Source organism: Entelurus aequoreus, linkage group LG23 (genome assembly GCF_033978785.1).
Source record: "Entelurus aequoreus isolate RoL-2023_Sb linkage group LG23, RoL_Eaeq_v1.1, whole genome shotgun sequence".
NCBI classification, from domain to species: domain Eukaryota; kingdom Metazoa; phylum Chordata; class Actinopteri; order Syngnathiformes; family Syngnathidae; genus Entelurus; species Entelurus aequoreus.
In genome coordinates this window covers 44,584,061-44,600,288 of record NC_084753.1, presented here as the reverse complement: position 1 = coordinate 44,600,288, position 16,228 = coordinate 44,584,061, and the positions used below count along the sequence as shown (strand labels likewise).

At 42.1% G+C, this 16,228-nt stretch overlaps 1 protein-coding gene and 1 gene segment (V, D, J or C); one reads left to right on the top strand and one right to left on the bottom strand.

Moving 5' to 3' along the window:
• LOC133640900 (T-cell receptor beta-1 chain C region-like) overlaps positions 1-16,228 on the top strand; it is a 157,135-nt gene that overhangs the window by 29,492 nt on the left and 111,415 nt on the right.
• Positions 1-16,228, bottom strand: part of LOC133641012 (solute carrier family 2, facilitated glucose transporter member 1-like) — a 33,682-nt gene that overhangs the window by 3,997 nt on the left and 13,457 nt on the right. The window contains exons 3-9 of the mRNA XM_062034796.1: positions 11,827-11,925; positions 10,142-10,302; positions 9,830-10,070; positions 9,601-9,763; positions 7,310-7,494; positions 1,810-1,911; positions 1,626-1,727 (exon numbers count right to left, since the gene is read on the bottom strand). Coding sequence (XP_061890780.1) covers positions 1,626-1,727; positions 1,810-1,911; positions 7,310-7,494; positions 9,601-9,763; positions 9,830-10,070; positions 10,142-10,302; positions 11,827-11,925 — 1,053 coding nt within the window. The remainder of the gene's footprint in view (positions 1-1,625; positions 1,728-1,809; positions 1,912-7,309; positions 7,495-9,600; positions 9,764-9,829; positions 10,071-10,141; positions 10,303-11,826; positions 11,926-16,228) is intronic.

The window sequence follows — 16,228 nt, the reverse complement described above, 5'->3', positions numbered from 1 at the left end:
CTAGTGTTCACTTCACAGCCACAGATGGTTCATCTACTTATTGACATTATTTACACATGACTTTGGCATTTTTGCTTTGATGGCTCTGACATGAGCCTTCCTGGCAAATTTCTGAGCAGCTTGCATTTTCCTTTTTGGTAACACTTTTGTATGGGTAACATATTCCCAAAATGACTTCTCCTTGGCTTGTGTTCCGGAAGTCGGTGCAATGCTGTAACCTGCTTTGCCGTCAAATCTGTCGTGTCTTTTGTGGTTTGAAGTTGTGTTGTGGCTTTATATCACTGTGTTGTGTTTGTTGTGGCTTTTGCAATGGTGCTGTAGCTGAAAGTTTTTGCGTTGTGTTGTAACCAGATCAGAACCATATCCATATTTAAGTGTTACTTCTTTCTAAACTCCTATAGTCATATTTTCATCAGCTAATGTCTCGTCTGGTACAAAGTGCTTGCATTCGAGTGTCCTTGATGAGAGTCAGAGTGTTGAATATTCTCTCTGTTGAGACTGCCATAACATTCCTAAGATAAGAAGCACAGCGCGGTGCTAGACTGGGGGAATAGCAGGTGGGGAGGAGAAGGAGGAGAGCACAGCACTTCCGTGGGTTGGAGGGGAGACCGATCTAGACTGGGCGAGGGAACGCTGGTGTGCTGGGTTGGTCTCACGTTTGTCCTCAAAGCTTTGACAATAAACTACAAAATACCAACTACTGCCTGGTGATTGAACATAAACATCAGCTTATGTGCCATTTAAGAATTCGGGAATGACCAACAGCTTAGAATCCCTCGGAGGAAGAGCTGGTCAACGCAACAGTTGTAATTTATGATATTGTTTTGTGACTTTTTTTTTTTTAACCACATTTTAGGGCATTGTGTTCAAATCCCAAGTTTTTTGACTGTCAAAAGTTGTTAGAGGGCAGTGAAGGCAGTAAATACTCCTAGCTGCTGCTTGTCCAAAATGAATGTCACGGCCCGAGTGCAGTGAAGTGTGCACTGCGCTGGGCGCATCTTCGGGAGTCCGGCTGCAATCAACCGCCAGCAATCAGCGCACCTGTCACTGCTCAGAGGACCTGCCTTCATAAGCCTGCACAACCTGCTATCCCGCGCCAGAACGTAGCCATCTGTTCCAGTACAGTAAGCTGACTAATCGAGCTCAATGCATACTCTCTCTGTGTTTCTTCTCCTTGGTGTTGACTGGTCTCGCGTTCCCCCTTGTCGTCTTCCAGCTGCCCAGCTCCGTTCCCACGTCACGAGCTGTGTGTCTCGTCTCCCCGTAACCCCTCTGCTTCCCTGACTGCCCCTTGGATCTCAACCTCCCGCCTGGACACGGACCTTCGACGCCCCGCTATAGCCCCAACTTCCTGCTCGTCTCACTGACCTTCGAGCCCGCCTTTCCCCTCGGGGACTTCCGCCTCTCGCTCAACACTCGGGTAACACACAACAGTTAATTCTACACACAGTCTCACATTCCATTCTATTGTGTATATAATTATTATAATAAATAGAGCTAAAACGACGCCCCTCCTGTCTGTGCCGTCTCCTTCCCTCTGTACACACAACACTGTCCTTTCAAACCATTTTCCTCAGACGTTTGGGATATTGCTTGAAGAAGAAGTGAAAGTGAAACGGTCTTACCACTACAGAATCCACCACAGTCAAGAGCACGTTGCACATGGCGATGCAGATGAAACCAGTCAGGAGCAGCTTCCTTCTCCCGGCCTTTTCCATCAGGAAAAACTGAAGATTTGGAGAAAATGAGACACACCAGGTGACTCCTCGTGGTTCATTGCAGATTTGGGAGAAATAGACGTCAACTCACCGCCACCAAAGTGAAAAAGACGTTGACGGCCCCCACACCCAGAGTCAGGTACTTGGCCTCGTCGAACTTGGCTTGGAACATTGTGGTGGAATAATTGACGATCTGTAACGAAAGGCAAGAATTCACTCGTCAAATATCGGAGCAATCTGAAATTGTACGTTGCCAAACATTCTTTGTTTGTTTTGATTCTTAATTGTATGAGCCTTTTGATATTCTTCATTTTCAAAACCAATAGTTTTTGGATTTTCTTCAAGAAAAAACAAAAACAGACACTGAAAATTTAGATACCGTATTTCCTTGAATAGCCGCAGGGGCGCTAATTAATTTAAAACCTCTTCTCACTCCTGCGCTTACCAAAAGCATGCGGGATGGGCAAGCATGCGCTAATTATTTTAAAACCTTTTTTCACTCCGGCGTTTGCCTTATCATGAAAAGCACATTTAATAAAAAAACTTTATTATGGTCTTACCTTTACTTATAAATGATGTCCATCTGCAGCTGCTTCTGATCAAAGGCAGTCTTCCTTATCTTTCTTCAGTTTTAAAAGTCTCTGGAGATATTCCTTTAATTATTACCTCCTGCTTCGATTGAAAGTCCAGTTTAGAAAACTGTTTTATTTTAGATATGTAATCCTCCATGGTAAAAGTGCAAGCAAACGATCGCGGCTCACGCATGCTGCTTGTTGTCTTCTTCTGCAGCACCGGTCTTCTGCAGTACTGGTAGTCGCAAGAAGGATCACTAGCGCCCTCTACCACCAGGAGGCGGGAGTCATTTAATGACTCATATTTGACCCGGCGGAAGTGCCAAGCATGCCCTAATTATTTTGCGAAACGAGTTTGACCCGGCTGTAATTCTAGGCAGGCGAATACTATATTCCCGGCGGCAATTCAAGGAAATAAGGTATCCCCTCTGGGATTAATAAAGTATTTTTGATTCTGATTCTGTATTACTAGTGTCAATGATGAAATATTGATACTGCCGATACCAGATCTTTCTGCTCTAATATCAATACTCAAATCAAAATATCGATACTGTTGATACTTAAGTCCAGGGGGTCCAAACATTTTCCACCAAGGGCCGCATACTGTAAGGTCAAAGTATGCGGCAGCCATTTTGATATTTTTTCATTAAAAACAATTCTAAAAACAGATATTGTGTCAGCTTTGTATTGTAAGTGATTAAGTACATTATTATTAATTATTAGTTAGAACATTTCAGCCTTTTCTCATTACATACAGATTTTTTTTCGCTCGTTTTTTCTTAGAGTTTGTATGTTGTTTTCTTTCCCCCATGTAAGAATAGAATAACAATTATGTTGTGTAACTGCATAACCGAGTGTGTCAAAAATATTAATGTTCAGTTACATATTTAACAGTGTTTATTATGATTGTTGTAATTTTTTAGATTAGTTCATGAGTTAGTATTATTTAATTTTTTTAAGTAACTAATAAAACTTTATTTATATTTCAAGTATATTCTTTTTTTATTTTGTGTCTAAACTTTTTGCACCAAGGGCTAAAATGTCAATTATGTAGAGGCCATTCGATTTTTTTTGGATTTTTATTTAACCCCCCAGATATTATATATATTCAAAGACAAAAGGTGACTAAGTGTATTATTTTATTATTATTATTTATTTTTTAGGTGACTAAGTGTATTATTATTAATTATTAGTATACTTGCTTTTTTTCTTACGATTTTCCTGTTGTTTTTTTAGACAGATATTTGAAAATACACACCTATAACATTTTAGCAGACAAGTTAGGTATATTTGGACAAAGTATCACTATCGGTTCGGTATCGCCAATACCAGCCTGAATTTTACTTGGGATCGGAAAGAAAATAAGTGGTATCGCACCTCGCTAGTGTCAACATTTCAACCTTTTCTCATTGCACTACACCTGTTTGCTATTACTTTTCACTTATGATTTTTTTTAGCAATACTATTTTTCTATTGCCCCTGTAATTTGGCAAAAGTTAAAATACTTGCCCTCTTCCGTCTTAATCTTCTACGCGCAATAATTCGGTTCAGGAAATGTTGCACAAAATCCTTGAAATTGCCACAAATGCGCCGGTACGGAGACCGACTAGTTGAAGCCATATTGACTTCTGTAAGCACTGCAGTGCCTGCGACGTCACAAACGCATGCGGGTCAGCTTGCATTCACGCCAGAATGCAAGCTTTTGGTAATGTAAACAGCCACTAAAAAGTTCGGATTTGACAAAACAAAATGCGAATTGGGGTGTGAACGTAGCCTTAGTGTCACTTTTCCTTCACCGATGTACTTACCGTATTTTTCGGACTATAAGGCGCACTTAAAATCCTTTCATTTACTCAAAACTCGAGAGTGCGCTGGTGCGCCTAACGTGCGGAATAATTCTGGTTGTGCTGGCCGACCTCGAAGCTATTTTATTTGGTACATGGTGTAATGATAAGTGTGACGAGTAGATGGCAGTCACACACAAGAGATACGTCTAGACTGCAATATGACGCCAGTAAACTACACCAAAACTGTAAATGTTCCATTGAAAATATACAACATTGCACATGGCGCTCAAAAATATGTCAAAATGTTTTTAGTACGACTTTGGTAAGCTACGAAGCCACACCGCTTGATGGATTGTCGGCGCATTAAACATAGGAGTATTATTATGGTGTGTGTGTATAAGGACCGCAAAATGGCACCTATTAGCAGACGTAATATCTGGTGTTTTGTTTCACAATATTATGCAAAAGCAACTTTTCTTACCTTCTGGTACCTGCTGATCTGTATTTGAGATCTGCATAAGTCCTGAAAATGTGCGTGCATCCGCCATTGCAGTCCGTGCGACGCCATAGTAATAAGCTTCTTCCTTTTCTCTATCTTCTTGTTTTATGTGACATTCATGTTGCCATTTCTAATATAAAGTAGTGTAAAGTTCTTACTTATATCTGTCAGTAAACTCACCATGAAAGCACTAAAACATACCGGTGTAGTGAGTTTACATTGTTCACCCAAGGAACCTTAGGTATTAGAGAGTTCCGGTCGGACGGTTTTTCACGGGACACATTTCGGGCGTTGTTGTTGCACTAGTGAGCCACGGATGAGGAGATGCTGCTTCGTTATTGATTGAAGTAAAGTCTGAATGTCATTAAAACAGTTAGCGCCATCTTGTGACACTTCTTCCACTCCCGTCCTTGCACGCTACACCGCTACAACAAAGATGACGGGGAGAAGACGCTGTCCAAGTGGAGGCACGTAAATAAGACCACCTACAAAATGTGCCGCAAATAATGTGCCGTTGTTGAGTGTCGGTGCTGTCGAGAGCTTGGCAGAGTAACTGTGTAATACTCTTCCATATCAGTAGGTGGCAGCAGGTAGCTAATTGCTTTGTAGATGTGGGAAACAGCGGGAGGCAGGGTGCAGGTAAAAAGGTGTCTAACGCTTGAACCAAAAATAAACAAAAGGCGAGTGCTGCTAAGAAAATGAATTGAAGCTTAGGTAAGGCTATGCAGAACCAAACTAAAACTGAACTGGCTGCAAAGTAAACAAAAACAGAATACTGGACAACAGCAAAGACTTACAGCGTGTGGAGCAGGGATGGCGTCCACAAAGTACATCCGTACATGACATGACAATCCACAGTGTCCCCACAAAGAAGGATAAAAACAACTGAAATAGTCTTGATTGCAAAAACAAAGCCGGTGTGGGGAATATCGCTCAAAAGAAGACATGAAACTGCTACTGGAAAATACCAACAATAGAGAAAAAGCCACCAAAATAGGAGCGCAAGACAAGAAGTAAAACACTAAAAACTGAATAAGTCAGGGTGTGATGTGACAGGTGGTGACAGTACACCTACTTTGAGACAAGAGCTATTTTGATGCATGCTTGGTTATGCTTTAAAGTCGTATCCAACAATTGCGACAACGACTTTTTACTGTCAATATCGGCTACTGAGTTTTCTGCTAGTGATGTGCCTCGGGATTTTGTCAATGAAAAAAATGTGCCTTGGCTCAGAAAAGGTTGAAAAACACTGATGTAGACCACAAGGAAAGGTTGAAAAACACTGATGTAGACCACAAGGAAAGGTTGAAAAACACTGATGTAGACCACAAGGAAAGGTTGAAAAACACTGATGTAGACCACAAGGAAAGGTTGAAAAACACTGATGTAGACCACAAGGAAAGGTTGAAAAACACTGATGTAGACCACAAGGAAAGGTTGAAAAACACTGATGTAGACCACAAGGAAAGGTTGAAAAACACTGATGTAGACCACAAGGAAAGGTTGAAAAACACTGATGTAGACCACAAGGAAAGGTTGAAAAACACTGATGTAGACCACAAGGAAAGGTTGAAAAACACTGATGTAGACCACAAGGAAAGGTTGAAAAACACTGATGTAGACCACAAGGAAAGGTTGAAAAATACTGATGTAGACCACAAGGAAAGGTTGAAAAACACTGATGTAGACCACAAGGAAAGGTTGAAAAACACTGATGTAGACCACAAGGAAAGGTTGAAAAATACTGATGTAGACCACAAGGAAAGGTTGAAAAACACTGATGTAGACCACAAGGAAAGGTTGAAAAACACTGATGTAGACCACAAGGAAAGGTTGAAAAATACTGATGTAGACCACAAGGAAAGGTTGAAAAACACTGATGTAGACCACAAGGAAAGGTTGAAAAACACTGATGTAGACCACAAGGAAAGGTTGAAAAACACTGATGTAGACCACAAGGAAGTGTTTTACATGTAGTAAGAATATATAATATGACCCCTTTATGAAAATAGACCTGAATAGACCCGCTCACCGGCAGTGCGCCTTTTAATCCGGTACCACACTAAAGTTACAGGAGAATTTGTTATTTTTCCACTAAAAAAACAAATCCTGGATGTTAGAATAATTACTGTATGTATAAGTTATCACACAACTCTTACGCTTAAAGGCCGTTGCTATAGTTATTATCAATTGTGCTGAAGTTGTACTTTTCTATCTGTGCAAAGCGAGTCGTCTCGTATCAGTGTTTTCAGACCCTGAATCGGCCTGCTGACTGCCAAGGGCGAACATCGAGTGCCGTGACGCAGACAGAGCAGAGACGGGGCGATATCACGGGTGTCAGCACATCTGCATTTCATTAATAGTCATATATTGTGTCGAACTGGGGCTGCTGAGATGACCCCCCTTCCTTCAGAAGCAGCCTCAGTGATGTAACCAGGGACATCCCAAATAAATAGAGGAGCATGTGGGCTGTACCTTAGAGCGTAGGTTGTTTCTGTAACTAGAGTACAGCGCAAACGTCTCTCCTCATTGAGCAAAATTGAACCCTGTCTCTGCATGATTCCTTGCTTCTTGTCTGTTTAATAGACGTCATCAGTGTTTGAACCTGACACTAGAACAGTTTCCCATTAGTCTGTTTTAGTACAAAACATGCATCCAATTAAATAGACAACATTTTCGCCCCATGTTAGGATGAGTTAATCCTGGTTAAATATGATGAAGATGAGCACGCACCGCGTTGAACCCGGACAGCTGGCTGCTCAAGTTGACAAAGAGGACGATGATGATGGGCTGCCTGTAACTTCTCTTCTTGATGAAGTCGTAGACGGAGACACGGTGCTGGATGTGTGCGGCTTCTGCTTTCATCTCCTCCAGCTCGGCCAGCACCCGCTCAGGGTTCCCCCTCAGCTTGAGTAGCGCTGTTGGGATTAAGAGGGAATTCATACGCAAAGTCTGTTAAAGGCCTATTGAAAGCCACTACTAGCGACCACTCAGTCTAATAGTTTATATATCAATGATGACATCTTAACATTGCAACACATGCCAATACGGCCGGGTTAACTTATAAAGTGACATTTTAAAATTCCCGCCACACTTCCGGTTGAAAAACTCCTTTGGATATGATTTATGCGCGTGACGTCAGAAAATCCACGGAAGTGGTTGGACCCCATCGGACCCGATAGAAAAGCCTCTTGTTTTCTTCGACAAAATTCCACAGTATTCTGGACATCTGTGTTGGTGAATCTTTTGCAATTTGTTTAATGAACAATGGAGGCTGCAAAGAAGAACGTTGTAGGTGGGATCGATCGGTGTCTTAGCGGCTAAGTACAATACTTACAGCAACACAACAAGGACTACTTACTTAGAAGACGCCTAGCCGATGCTTGCCGCCAAACCCACAGATGAAGTCCTTCGTCGCGCCGTTGATCGCTGGAACGCAGGTGAGCACGGCTGTTGATGGGAAGATGAGGGCTGGCTGGCGTAGGTGGAGCGCTAATGTTTTATCATAGTTCTGTGAGGTCCAGTTGCTAAGTTGCTAAATTAGCCTTAGCGTCGTTAGCAACAGCATAGTTAAGCCTTACCAGGTTGAGAATTTTTAACCGTGTAGTTACATGTCCATGGTTTAATAGTATTGTTGATCTTCTGTCTATCCTTCCAGTCAGGGGTTTATTTATTTTGTTTCTATCTTCATTTGAGAACGATGCTATCACGTTAGCTCAGTAGCTAAGTGTGTCACCGATGTATTGTCTTGGAGATAAAAGTCACTTTAAATGTCCATTTCGCGTGCTCGACTCTCATTTTCAAGAGGATATAGTATCCCAGGTGGTTTAAAATACATATCCGTGATCCACAATAGAAAAAGGAGAAGAGTACATAGTTCTGTGAGGTCCGGTTGCTAAGTTGCTAAATTAGCCTTAGTGTCGTTAGCAACAGCATAGTTAAGCCTTACTAGGTTGAGAATTTTTAACCGTGTAGTTACATGTCCATGGTTTAATAGTATTGTTGATCTTCTGTCTATCCTTCCAGTCAGGGGTTTATTTATTTTGTTTCTATCTTCATTTGAGAACGATGCTATCACGTTAGCTCAGTAGCTAAGTGTGTCACCGATGTATTGTCTTGGAGATAAAAGTCACTTTAAATGTCCATTTCGCGTGCTCGACTCTCATTTTCAAGAGGATATAGTATCCCAGGTGGTTTAAAATACATATCCGTGATCCACAATAGAAAAAGGAGAAGAGTACATAGTTCTGTGAGGTCCGGTTGCTAAGTTGCTAAATTAGCCTTAGTGTCGTTAGCAACAGCATAGTTAAGCCTTACCAGGCTGAGAATTTTTAACCGTGTAGTTACATGTACATGGTTTAATAGTATTGTTGATCTTCTGTCTATCCTTCCAGTCAGGGCTTTATTTATTGTGTTTCTATCTTCATTTGAGAACGATGCTATCACGTTAGCTAAGTGTGTCACCGATGTATTGTCTTGGAGATAAAAGTCACTTTAAATGTCCATTTGGCGTTCTCGACTCTCATTTTCAAGAGGATATAGTATCCGAGGTGGTTTAAAATACATATCCGTGATCCACTATAGAAAAAGGAGAGAGTGTGGAATCCAATGAGCCAGCTTGTACCTAAGTTACGGTCAGAGCGAAAAAAGATACGTCCATCACTGCCTCTCAAGTCCTTCACTCTAACATTCCTCATCTACGAATCTTTCATCCCGGCTCAAATTAATGGGGTAATCGTCACTTTCTCGCTCCGAATCTCTCTCGCTCCATTGTAAACAACGGGGAATTGTGAGGAATACTAGCTCCTGTGACGTCACGCTACTTCCGCTACAGGCAAGGCTTTTTTTTATCAGCGAGCAAAAGTTGCGAACTTTATCGTCGATTTTCTCTACTAAATCCTTTCAGCAAAAATATGGCAATATCGCGAAATGATCAAGTATGACACGTAGAATGGATCTGCTATTCCCGTTTAAATTTTAAAAAATCATTTCAGTAGGCCTTTAAAAGGTGCAAGTGTCCCCACCAGCATCCGCCTTGCTGTCCTCTCCCTGGTTGAGGAGCAGAAACCGAGGACTCTCGGGGCAAAAAGGCAGGATGAGGAACTGTGCCAGTGCCGGGATCAAAGACAGGGACAACATCATGTCCCAGAGGTCCGTCGTCCCCAACATTGTCTCCAGTCCGGCCACCTGCAGGAACCAAACAAACCTTTTAGGACTAGATGCCGTTTTTGGCAGGGTTCTTTCTGGCCTCACCATGCCCAGCAGGATCCCTGAAGCGTAGGCCACCTGGTTGAGTGTTGCAAAAGCCCCTCTCAGGGCGGTGGGGGACACTTCCTGGATGTAGAGTGGATTGAGACTCATCACCAGGCCGCAGAAGAGACCAAACAACAGTCTTCCCAGGATGAGAGCCTCAAATGATTCGATGGCTTTGGAGATGACCATCAGGCACGCTCCCACCACGGACAGACCATTGCATATCAGGATGGAGTTACGCCTGGACGGGAGGGAAGACGGCGGACATTTTACAGACCAAGAACCAGTGTCCTTCCCGAAGTCTGTTTTCACCTTCCAAATGAGTCTGCCAGATATTTGACTCCCAGCGAGCCCAACAGGGCTCCGAAGTCCTTGATGCTGACCGACAGCGACCACAGGAGGGTCAGGCTGTGGTCTGAAATGGTTTGGTTGTGTCGGTCTGTCCAGGTTTCATTGAAGAAGGCCTCAATGATCTGAAACAAACAAAGACTGTTGGAAGTGGAAGTGTGCATGCCACCGGCTGAGAATCTTCCGCTTTGTCAAGATGTCCCTTAATCCTTCATTCAAAACTACGTAAAGCGACGGAAAACACAAACGCTCAAAAAAGTTTTAAGTAAATCAAATACAATGTTGGCGTTAACGCTATTTTTGTGTCTTTTTACTCAGGTTTATTCAAAGTTTCAGCCCGGTAAACTTGAAATTGAACTGACTTGTCCAAGATGGGGGGAAAAAAATGCATTTTTTTTGGTGAAAGCTGACCCAAGAGTTAAGGGAACATATGACATTGTTTGCCTGCCGCAGGCCTCGTCTCAGCATTTATGGAAATGCCTGGAACATGTCAGGATGTGAGTGAGCACGTAGGGCGTCTGTTTGTTCAGTTGTGTCTTGATGCTGGGAGATATTTGTTGGCCATTTGTTTGTCCTCCACGTGACCGATCCAGTTTTCCTCAGGCTGACTTATTTAGCGGATATACTGCATGACAAAAAGAAACTGTCACTCTTTGATGCTTCTCCTCAAGCCGGTGTATGAACACCTAAATGTTAAAAAAATCTATTATTTCACATTACTACACCCAGTTCTAGTACTCACATTACTACACCCAGTACTAGTGCTCACATTACTACACCCAGTTCTAGTGCTCATATTACTACACCCAGTTCTAGTGCTCACATTATTACACCCAGTTCTAGTGGTCACACTACTACACCCAGTTCTAGTACTCACATTACTACACCCAGTTCTAGTGCTCACACTACTACACCCAGTTCTAGTGCTCACATTACTACACCCAGTTCTAGTGCTCACATTACTACACCCAGTTCTAGTGGTCACATTACTACACCCAGTTCTAGTGCTCACACTACTACACCCAGTTCTAGTGCTCACATTACTACACCCAGTTCTAGTGCTCACATTACTACACCCAGTTCTAGTACTCACATTACTACACCCAGTTCTAGTGCTCACATTACTACACCCAGTTCTAGTACTCACATTACTACACCCAGTTCCAGTGCTCACACTTCTGATTTTACTTAAGCCACTTTTTCAGTTTAGTGGAGAAAAGTTTAATGTCCGACTTTAAGTCCAGTGGCAAAGAGTTCCACAGATGTGAGAACTTCACTGAGAACTCAGACTGACCCAGAGTGGTCCACCACCTTTCCACTCTACACCTCCCGCCCCACCCACTGCACACCTTCACTACTGTACCTGTGTACTTCTTTACACATCACAGCAGGGGCTAATCCATTAAGACACTTAAAAATAGCTTTTAAAAATGAGGAATGATCCAAAGTCATCTTATTATTAGGTAGGACGAGTGTTAGCATAAAAAGCTACAGGGACAAAACGGGGCTCCCAAAAAGTGTTTGTGGTCTAAACTCCAGCCTTGTGTAGAACACACTTCTGGTGTGGGACCTCTGAGACTTACATGAAAGTGAGTTCAAAAACGGCAAAGTTTTGAGAGAATGAATTGTTCATCAAATAAAGAAATCACCTTGGCCGGGGCGTTGACGTTCCCCGTGTGGTAGCCCACCTGCAGTGAGCCCAGGACCGCCGCCAAGATGGAGATCAGGAGTATGGCTGTCAAATGGCTCTGGAACAATTCAGCGTGTTAAAAGAGCGATACAGACACCCGTCAATCAATGTCGCTGCCTTTTTCTCAGCTCTTTGGCGTTGTGTTGTTGCCATGAGAATGTGGTGAGACAGTCAGGGTACAACACTGACATTTGCTATAAAGTCTTATTTGTACACACATTCTCCCATCCGGCCTGTGGACACGCCCACCCCCGCAGCACAATGATGGAACATGCAGTTTCACTCAAGCTTTTAATTATACAATTAATTAATTTTTCAAACTGAGACTCACTGACTTTGGCTCATTTTCCGTGAAGAACATACCATATTTTATTGTAAGTCACAGTTTTTTCCATAGTTTGGCCGGGGGTGCGACTTATACTCAGGAGCGACTTATGTGTGAAATGATTAACACATTAGCGTAAAATATCAAATAATATTATTGATCTCATTCACGTAAGAGACTAGAACAGGGGTCGGCAACCCGCGGCTCCGGAGCCGCATGCGGCTCTTTGACCACTCTGATGCGGCTCAGCTGCATACTTGCCGACCCTCCCGGTTTTCCCAGTATACTTAACGACCCCCCCCCGATTTTCCCAGGAGACAGCCTCTCCTAGAATCTCCCAGGGCAAATATTATCCTATTTTCACTCTAATGACTTAATCAAGGGCGTGTCCTAATGGCACTGCATTAATTGTCCTCTATAGCATTTACAAACAGCGTGCCAGCCCGGCCACATGTTATATGTTGCTTTTACTTGCACACGTAAGTGCCAGCAAGGCATACTTGCTCAACAGCCACACAGCTTACACTGACGGTAGTCGTACAAAAACAACTTTAACACTGTTACGTTACAAATATGCGCCACACTGTGAACCCACACCAAAAAAGAATGACAAAAACATTTCTGGAGAACATCCGCACCGTAGCACAACACAAAAAATACCCAGAATCCCATGCAGCCCTAATTCTTCCGGTCTACATTATACACCCCCGCTACCACCAAACCCCCCCACACATCAACCCCCACCCCGTCTCCGTGCGTCGGTTGAGCGGAAGAGTTAGGGCTGCATGGGATTCTGGGTATTTGTTGTGTTGTGTTTATGTTGTGTTACAGTGCAGATGTTCTCCAGAAATGTGTTTGTCATTCTTTTTTGGTGTGGGTTCAAAAGTGTGGCGCATATTTGTAACGTAACAGTGTTAAAGTTGTTTTTGTACGACTACCGTCAGTGTAAGCTGTGTGGCTGTTGAACAAGTATGCCTTGCTGGCACTTACGTGTGCAAGCAAAAGCTGCATTCATCATGTGGCCAAGCAGGTACGCTGTTTGGGCAGGCTGTAGAGGGCGCTAAAAGCAGTGCCAGCACGTCCTGAAATTTGGGAGTCTCCCGGAAAATTGTGAGGGTTGGCAAGAAAGACGCTATCAAGCGCCGGTCAATTAAAAGTCGCGGGCTGCACTAACATTAAATTTCCACATAGAGATGCGTGCCGGTGCGTGTGTCAGAGACCCCTGGTTAACATAGCGCAAAGCAATTTAAGCTTTGTATGTGGTGTTTTTCATTTTAAACTTTCAAAATGTTTTTGTGGCTCCCATTGTTTTCTTTAATTTGTGAAACTTTCCAAAATGGCTCTATGAGTGGTAAAGGTTGCCGACCCCTGGACTAGACGTATAAGATTTCATGGGATTTAGCGATTAGGAGTGACAGATTGTTTGGTAAACGTATAGCATGTTCTATATGTTATAGTTATTTGAATGACTCTTACCATAATATGTTACGTTAACATACCAGTTGGTTATTTATGCCTCATAACGTACACTTATTCAGCCTGTTGTTCACTATTCTTTATGTATTTTAAATTGCCTTTGAAATGTCTATTCTTGCTGTTGGCTTTTATCAAATACATTTCCCCCAAAAATGCGACTTATACTCCAGTGCGACTTATTATGTTTTTTTCCTTCTTTATTATGCATTTTCGGCCGGTGCAACTTATACTCCGGAGCGACTTATACTCCGAAAAATACGGTAAAACTGAACTGGCTAATAAGTAAACAAAAACAGAATGCTGGACGACAGCAAAGACTTACTGGGGAGCAAAGACGGCGTCCACAAAGTACATCCGAACATGACATGACAATCAACAATGTCCCCAGAAAAAAGGATAAAAACAACTTAAATGTTCTTGATTGCTAAAATAAAGTAGATGCGTGAAATATCGCTCAAAGGAAGACATGAAACTGCTACGGGAAAATACCCAAAAAAGAGAAAAAGCCGCCAAAATAGGAGCGCAAGACAAGAAATAAAACACAAAAAAGTCAAAATAAGTCATAGTGTGACTTATATGTTTTTTTACTTCTTCATTATGCATTTTCGGCCGGTGCGACTTATACTCCGGAGCGACTTATACTCCGAAAAATACGGTAGCTCCAAATTGTTCAGGACAAGCCAAAATCATCAGCCCGGAGGTTGGGTCTTGTTGGGTGTTCCAACAGGACAATGACCCCAAACTAGGGATGTCCGATAATGGCTTTTTGCCGATATCCGATATTCCGATATTGTCCAACTCTTTAATTACCGATACCGATGTCAACCGATACCGATATCAACCAATATATGCAGTCGTGGAATTAACACATTATTATGCCTAATTTGGACAACCAGGTATGGTGAAGATAAGGTACTTTTTTAAAAAAAATAATAAAATAAGATAAATAAATAAAAAAGAAAGTAAAACAATATAAAAACAGTTACATAGAAACTAGTAATGAATGAAAATGAGTCAAATTAACACTATTAGTGGAGCAGCAGCACGCACAATCATGTGTGCTTACGGACTGTATCCCTTGCAGACTGTATTGATATATATTGATATATAATGTAGGAAGCAGAATATTGATAACAGAAAGAAATGGGGGGAGGGAGTTTTTTTGGGTTGGTGCACTAATTGTATGTGTATCTTGTTTTTTTTATGTTGATTTAATAAAAAAAACCCAAAAAAACCCCCAAAAAAAACGATATAGATAATAAAAAAAACGATACCGATAATTTCCGATATTACATTTTAACGCATTTATCGGCCGGCCGATATTATCGGACATCCCTACCCCAAACACACCTCAAAAGTGGTAAAGGAATGGCTAAATCAGGCTAGAATGAAGGTTTTAGAATGGCCTGACTTAAAGGTGTGGACAATGCTGAAGAAACAAGTCCATGTCAGAAAAGCAACACATTTAGCTGAACTGCAGCAATTTAGTGGTCAAGTGGTCAAGCAGAAGCTTGTGGATGGCTACCAAAAGCACCTTATTGCCGGTAAACTTGCCATGTAAGCAAATATTAACATTGCTGTATGTATACCGTATTTCCTTGAATTGCCGCCGGGAATATAGTATTCGCCTGCCTAGAATTACAGCCGGGTCAAACTCGTTTCGCAAAATAATTAGCGCATGCTTGGCACTTCCGCCGGGTCAAATATGAGTCATTAAATGACTTCCGCCTCCTGGTGGTAGAGGGCGCTAGTGATCCTTCTTGCGACTGCTGGTACTGCAGAAGACCGGTGCTGCAGAAGAAGACAACACGCAGCAAGAGTGAGCAGCCATTGTTTGCTTCCACTTTCACCATGGAGGATTACATATCTAAAATAAAACAGTTTTCTGAACTGGACTTTCAATCGAAGCAGGAGGTAATACTTAAAGGAAGACCTCCATCGAAACAGAGAGACTTTTAAAACTGAAGAAAGATAAGGAAGACTTCTATAGAAGCTGCGCATGGACTCATTTATACCTAAAGGTAAGACCATAATAACGTTTTTTTTTATTAAATGTGCTTTTCATGATAAGGTAAGCGCCGGAGTGAGAAGAGGTTTTAAAATAATTAGCGCATGCTTGCCAATCCCGCATGCTTTTGGTAAACGCAGGAGTGAGAAGAGGTTTTAAAATAATTAGCGCATGCTGGCCAATCCCGCATTCTTTTGGTAAACGCAGGAGTGAGAAGAGGTTTTAAATTAATTAGCGCCCCGGCGGCTATTCAAGGAAATACGGTACTTTTGACCCTCACATTTTCAGTAGACACATAATAAATTCATAAAAGAAGCAAACTTCATGAATGTTTTTTGTGAGCAACAAGTATGTGCTCCAATCACTACATCACAACAAAATAAGAAATGATTGTAAAGTCATGTCCTTTACAAGTGTATGTACACTTATGACCAGGACTGTGTGTGTGTAGTTGAAGTCCCTGCTGGACAGCATGAAGGCCACATAGCCTTGAGTGTCAACATGTAAACGCACACGCTGGCACTTTTACAGGTCAGAGGTGCTATGAGGAGT